Source organism: Mytilus californianus, unplaced genomic scaffold, assembly GCF_021869535.1.
Source record: "Mytilus californianus isolate M0D057914Y unplaced genomic scaffold, xbMytCali1.0.p SCAF_5, whole genome shotgun sequence".
Lineage (NCBI taxonomy): Eukaryota > Metazoa > Mollusca > Bivalvia > Mytilida > Mytilidae > Mytilus > Mytilus californianus.
In genome coordinates this window covers 69,213,758-69,221,402 of record NW_026262701.1, presented here as the reverse complement: position 1 = coordinate 69,221,402, position 7,645 = coordinate 69,213,758, and the positions used below count along the sequence as shown (strand labels likewise).

General features: G+C 32.7%; 1 protein-coding gene across 2 annotated transcripts in view; it reads right to left on the bottom strand.

The window, feature by feature from the left end:
- Nucleotides 1–380: 380 nt before the first annotated feature.
- Nucleotides 381–7,645, bottom strand: part of LOC127701266 (zinc finger CCCH domain-containing protein 18-like) — a 29,609-nt gene continuing 22,344 nt past the window's right edge. For both annotated transcript variants that reach the window (XM_052205098.1, XM_052205097.1), the window contains exon 18: nucleotides 381–3,338. In XM_052205098.1, coding sequence (XP_052061058.1) covers nucleotides 3,076–3,338 — 263 coding nt within the window. In that variant the 3' untranslated portion in view covers nucleotides 381–3,075. The remainder of the gene's footprint in view (nucleotides 3,339–7,645) is intronic.

Sequence of the window (7,645 nt, the reverse complement as noted above, 5' to 3'; positions counted from 1 at the left end):
CTTTGAACCATGAAAATGACTTGAAAGACAACAGACAAAAAGGAATTCATCTGACAGTTTTGATATTAATAGACATTGGGTAGATCTCAACATTCTCAAATTTTTTGCACTTGTTAGATTTTCTCTATCTATAGTGGTTTTCATAATAATAGACAAAACTTCCATTTTACCCCTATGTTCTATTTTTAGCCATGGTGGCCATGTTGGTTGGATTTGGATACCTTTTTTAAAACTAGATACTGCAATAATGATTGTGACCAAGTTTGGTTTAATTTGGCCAATTAGTTTCAGAGAAGACTTTAAAAGTTAACGGATGATGACAACAGACGACAGGCGCCAAGTGATGAGAAAAGCTAAAAATAAAGATACAGTAAGACAAATTTATATTGAGAATTTATTGTTTTACAATCATTCATAAATTTCGACTACAACATACAATTTCTTATATTGTACTCTTTTGAAGTTGGTAATGTACAATAAAAAATGGTTTCTGTTTACAAATCACAATTGAATACCCACACAGTTTATACTAATTTCGTTATCTGTTAATTTTAACACTTTTAACAGCATTACCAAAAGCAGATATTTACTGTAAAGTACTTGTGGGGAAATAGTCAGTCACTTAGAAATAAGTACCCAGTGTTTTTTCCGAAGATCTTTAAAAAAGATAAAATAATTATGGCATAAATTTTAAGTCTAATTTTCCAAATTCCAAATCAAGAGTACCTACATATACTAACCTGAGATATTATCTGCTGGATGTTAAATTGAACCCCACCCCCTCCAATATCCATTTCTTTAAGTTATGTGGGTGAAATAATGTGAAAGACAATAAATCACAAAATCAAAATAAATCTGTGTTCTGCTATATTGAGTGGAAACACTTGATGACTTCCTGATTTCATGTGGTGTAAATGTGTTTTACAATCATTCATGAATAACATGTGATGATATGTTGCGTTTTTGGTAGCCAGCTGTTGTTGAAATGGAATAATACATTTCCCCCATATCACTTTTTATTCACATACAAAGGGAGAAAAAGTCATAAATGAGCAACCTCTCTGGTCATATTCATATTATCATCAAGAAAAACCCTTAACTACATGTTTTTTTTACCAAATAGACTTACGCCAAACATGCAACTGGGATATTTGCAAAAATCGTAAGATGTCAGAGGTCTTTAATCAATAGCACAAACAAAATCAGATAAGATCAATAAAAACTGTCCAATATTGTCTGTATTGTGATGACCATGAAGATGTTTTAAATTTAAGAAACAAAAAATAATAAACGACCAATAAGAAAACATAAGTGACTTTATTTCTTTTTATTTTCAGTACAGCATCAGTTAAAATGTTACCATTAAAAACTGTTTATCACATTAATGTTTAAGTAACATACCACAGAAACACCACGAGAGGGAATCGGGGTTGGAAAGTCGAAATATTCTTATTGTATATATATTTTTTTTTCAGAAAGCAATAGTAAAATCAATGGCAGGAAGAGGTACTTTTCAAAGCATTTTTGGCTATGCAGATTCATTTTAAACCAAAGCTACCGAAAACAACTAGACTCATCTCAATAAAGGCTGTAGAGAACTGTAAATATTGACTATGGCTTAGTGACAACAATTTGACTGTGAGGTCATTAGAAGTTAATTCATAAAAAGCATTGTCAAATTAGTATAGAGCATGAGTGGCACACATAATATTTTTCTTGCTAGGAATGAGACAGTCATGACTATTCCTCTAAGAATATTTTTTTAACCAAGGATTGAGGATTAAAGTTTCTGAGCATGTTTTGAGTCAAACAGTTCTACATTGTTTGCCATTTAACAGCTGTATAACCTGTAAAAGGTCAATGTCTTGAACATAAAAACGATATATTGAAGAACATAAATATTCAACATTTACTTCTGAAAATTTGAAAACACTTTGAAAATATTCAAATTTAGACTGTTTCAAATGCAAATTTTACTTTTTACTTCGCTGGTGATGTTTAAAATAATCTGCGTTGATATGAGATGTTAATTCTGTAGAATGCACTGTATAAAGTTAACAAAAGGGAGAGAACTCAGATACTTGCAGTAAGACACATGAAAAATAACTATATTAGAGTTCAAATATTTGCGGATGTCCAATAATCAATTTCAATACATCCTATTGAATAAAAAAACTAAGAACACCTATAAATAAAAGGAGGTTAAGGGGTATATGTGATAGAGAAAGCAACTCAACATAAAAAAGGGGGACGAAAAATACATCGCCTTTGAATGTGTCTAAAACGTTTCAAAAATTCCATGTTTCTTACATACTATCTAATATCTAGGTAATTTTAAGTTTTACATCATAAGATTTTAACAAACTCTAAATGCAGTCATCAACCGTAAATAATTGTAACACAGCCATGACTGCATTCTTGAGAAGCAGGTAAAAAACTATAGGTTGTACTTCATTCATTTCTTCATATAATATTACAAATAACTCCTTATTTTGCTGTACATATTTACAAGATAAAAATCTTCTTATCACATTATAGTGAAAAAATATTTACAAACCGAAGTTTCTCTTTCACATCATTCAAAAGCACTAATTACATCAAAAACAAAACACCTGTAAAGAAATCAACTTCCTCCATGAATGTGTCAGCTCCATTTTTTTTCAAATAAATTTTATACATCCCTTACCCCTTTTATTGAAAGAAAACTGGAAACTGTGTATCATAAAAGAGCCTGGAATATATATGGATAAATGGTTTATAATGCTCCAAATAATTTTAATGAGTTAAACAATGGAACTATATGATGATGGATGTTTTTGAGACACATGTTTTATAAAACCTAATGTTTTGCACTGTAATGTAAAACTCATTTTTTTAATCTTCATCATTCACACAATTACATGATCAATATAGACTTTAAAATGTAATACATTCAACATATCAAAAAATCTCTACAAGTTTACTCTCATACCTTTCAGAACACAATAAAATAATAATTAAATGCACTTAATTTATTCGCATAATTTTTTTACATAAAGCTACAGAATTAAATAATACTAAATTAAAAATACATGACTATTGCATCTTTGAGCGTTTTCTGGCTATAGCATCTTCTACAGCTTTCAACTGTTTTAACAATTCCTCTCGTCGATTAAGTGTGCTCTTTTTCTCCTTTTGTGCAGCAACTTGTGCAAGTGGTGGTTTTACTGGCGTTTTTGTTGGAGATACTGCTGGCTTTGGAGGAGCTGCCTTAGGAATGGGTGCCGGCACTGGTTTACTGGCAACAACAGGTGATTTCTGCTTATCTTGTTTAACTTTAACAGGTTTTGGTGGAACATCTGTAAAAATAAGCAATTGTTAATAAGCTTTTAATAAAATCATAGCTGCACTCAATTTTGCATAATTCCAATACACATAAAATAAAAGCATTAAAATAGAAATTTTTTAAATGAAAATTGATATGTTCATAGGTTTATCAGGTTCCTGTTTGAGAATAGGTTGTTGTTTTATGATAGGTTATGGATTTCATTTTTTGCCCTTTCAAAGCACCCAGAAATATCTACTTAAGGATGTACTAAGCTCAGGTTTAGGAATTTTTGTCAGATGTTCAGACTCCTTGGATTTTTTCCTACGATACAGGGTAAAATATTTTGGCCCATAACACCCATTTTTCTTTTCATATAAGACTTCAATAACTCATAAAATGTCATTTATCAAAATTTAAGCAGATTCTAGATTTCTTTTCTTTCGATTTGAGACCCAAATAATAACAATGCAGATATGAGGTAAAAGTCCGAGTATATATGACTTATAGTATCAATTCTAAATTCTAGATTTTTTTAATTTCACCTAAGTACATCCTTAAGGATACTTGATTTTGTTGTGCAGTTCCAATAACTCAATCATTATAATAAATGCATAGTAGATGTTGCATTTTACGGCCCTATATTAGAGTGTTTACAATGAATAAGTTTGCTTGATAGGTACTACTAGAGGGTAATTAACAACATTGACTACCCATGAGGGTCTGGCACGTTCGGTAGCTTGATACGGGGACAATAAAATCAATATAACCTGTTCATGAACTATTGAAAGATTATTAATCAATCAAATCATTGGACAGATACATAAACAACATAAACAGCTGCGCCATGAGGGCATGATACACCCATCGCATTTTCAAAGAATAAAGTTCAATAACTTCTCAATGTCATATCAGAAATTTGTAAAAATCGAAAGGGAGCTTACATCAATAGATAATAAAATGCTCCGCTGGGGCGCAGCTTGATACGAACGCAGAGGTCGAACCCTGAACAGTTGGGGCAAGTATGGACACAACATTCAAGCTTGATACAGCACTGAATTTGGATTGTAATTAAATATTTGACACAGCATAGGTTTCTGACACAGAATGAATGTGGTCTAAGAACTTAAAATTTTTTAATTTACCTATTCAAACCATATCATTATATTTGCTTTTATATATAAATCAGAAATAACCAATTTCAAATGGAAAATTTTAAAGAAAAAAAGGAAAAAAAAATCCCCCCCCCCCCCCCAAATTTTTTGAACCCCCTTATGATTCATCACCTCAAAACTCAATCCCAGCCTTCCCTTTGTGGTATGGTACCTTGCAGTACAATTTCAGAGAGATCCATACACTTGAACACAAGTTATTGTCTGGAAACTAGAAAAATGCTTATTTTTGGCCCCTTATTCCTAAACATTTTGGGCAATTACCCCCAAACTCAATTCCAGCTTTCCCTTTGTGATATGGAACCTTGTAGTACAATTTCATAAAGATCCATACACTTAAACACAAGTTATTGTCATGAAACTAGAAAAATGCTTGTTTTTTGCCCCTTTTTGGCCCCTAATTCCTAAAATTTGGAGGCAATTACCTCCAAAATCAATCCCAGCATTCCATTTGTGATATGGAACCTTGTGGTACAATGTCAGAGAGATCCATACACTAACACACAAGTTATGTCTGGAAGTTACAAAAATGCTTATTTTTGGCCCCTAATGCCTTAACTGTTGGTACCATAACCCCCAACATCAATCCCCACCTTCCTTTTGTGATATTGAACCTTATGGTAAAATTTCATAGAGATCCATTCACTTAAACTAAAGTTAAAAACCAATATGTCTTCGGACGACGACAACGACGACGCCAACGTCATACCAATATACGACCACAAAATTTTTTTGCGGTCGTATAAAAACAATTCACCAAAGTTTCATGAGAACTGCTAGAAGCATTTTTGAGTTATTGCTGAAAACTGGGTAATCCCCCCTTTTTATATAAAACCCCATAACTCAGAAATGTAAAATCTAAAATTTACAAAAATCGAATGGGAGCTTACGTCAATAGATGTAAACTATTCACCAAAGTTTCACAAGACCTGCTCAAAGCTTTTTTGGAGTTCTTGTCTGAAAACTGACAAATTTCAAATTGGTTTAAGCTCTTTTGAGTTTATGTCCGACATGTTGACGACGGACGGACGGACAGAGGTATACCATAATATGTCCCGTAAACGGGCGTATAAAAAGGGTGACTGAAAAACACTGTTTGACCAGTTTGTTAGTATAGTAACGAAAAATAAAGAATTCATGGTTCAACTAACAAAAAAATAAACTTAACTACAAAGCAGAACATGAAGTACTCAATAAGATCAGCTGTAATACTTTCCCAACCAATAATGACAGAATAAAAATGAGAATGGAAACGGGAAATGTGTCAAAGAGACAACAATCCGACCAAAGAGCAGAAAACAGCCCAAGGCCACCAATGGGTCTCCAACACAGCGAGAAAATCCCACATCCCGAGCGGGCTTCAGCTGGCCCCTAAACAAAAATGTGTACTAGTTCATAGAAAATGGACGTCACACTAAACTCCGAAACATATAAATGAACTGAAATTTAAAATACATACAAGACTAACAATGGCCAGAGGTTCCCAACTTGGGACAGGCGCAAAAATGTGGCGGGGTTAAACAGAATGCATACATCCAGTAAAGCTTGATTATTGATAACTGGTTATTTTTATTTTCTTTTATCAATCATGAAAACCAATCTTTGATAGATTTCAAAGTACAGCTCATTGCTTTTAATTCACATTGTAAAGAATAAACAATAGCAATGGTAAGAGTGTGTCACAATTCTTTTTATGAAATTTATTGTTATCTCTCAATTATCCAAATTGAAAAAAACATTGCAACATCAAGTGGTAAATATACGACAGGACAGCTTAAAATCATCAACAAGAAAATAAGTTTTTCCATGAATTTATTACCAAGCGGTATGGGTTAAATACATCTACCAATTTATTATAGTATACTGATTTGAATTATTATCAAAACTCTTCTGTCCTGTTTTGTCTTTGCAAATAACTCTTTTTTAATTAACCAAAAGGGCAGTTCAAACCTTAAAGGGGCATAAGCTACGAGATATAAAAATAAATGGAGAATGTGTCCCCATGGACACAGATGATGCCCCTGCTTGCATACAACATTATAAAGGGGCATAACTCCAGAAAGGTTAAAGTGACGTCACCAAAATTCATACTTGATCTGTGTTTTGTGGTAATAAGCATTGTGTAAAAGTTTGATAACATTTGGTTGAGGCAAACTTAAGTTAAAGAACGGAAACCAATTTTGGGACGTACGGACAGACGGACAAGGGCAAAACTTAATGCCCCCTCAGCTTCGGCGGGGGCATAAAAATTAAAATATGATTTTTTTTTGTTCAATCATTAATGAAAGTGATGTAGTGAAATAATAATTCGCTTTAAGCAGCTAGTTTTAGTCTAATTTTGTCAAAATAAGCTAAGAAACATCACTGATGAATTATTCACTTGCAAGTGAATAATTCGACCTCAACGAATCGGTATTCATGTGACCTTCAATTGAAGCCATTAGGTAGAGATTGGTCAAACATGTATTAGTCATGTTCAGCCATTAAAAGGAAAATTCTTATACAGGTAAAAATGATTAACTTATTTTTTCAACCTACAACATGAAATCAAACAGACCTAGAAAAGTCCAATTGCACGAGGTCGTTATCTATATATATATCTATGTTTATGTTTATATCGGGTTATGTGATTGTCGGCAGTCTTCGGAGGTCATCTCGATGGTTAATTAGATGGCATAGACTAAGATACACATGATATGTTGAAATATACTATCGAGTCGATGCATTGTTAATTGTTTTTTTCAGCCTTATTGTAATTTGGATATACGTTTTAGTATGTTATAAATCAAATATGAGAATTTGAGTCAAATCGGTGAACATGAATTTGACAGCTAATGCCCCTTTAATACCTCAAAATAAAATGCTCCGCAGGGCGCAGCTTGATACGACCGCAGAGGTCGAACCCTGAACAGTTGGGGCAAGTATGGACACAACATCCAAGCTTGATACAGCTCTGAATTTGGATTGTGATTAAATATTTGACACAGCATAGGTTTCTGACACAGAATGAATGTGGTCTAAGAACTTAAAAATTTTAAATTGGACATTCACCTATTATGGTCAAATATCCAAAATCTAAATACATGGTTAGATTCAGCATATCAAAGAACCCCAAGAATTCAATTTTTGATGAAATCAAACAAAGTTTAATTTTGGACCCTTTTGACCT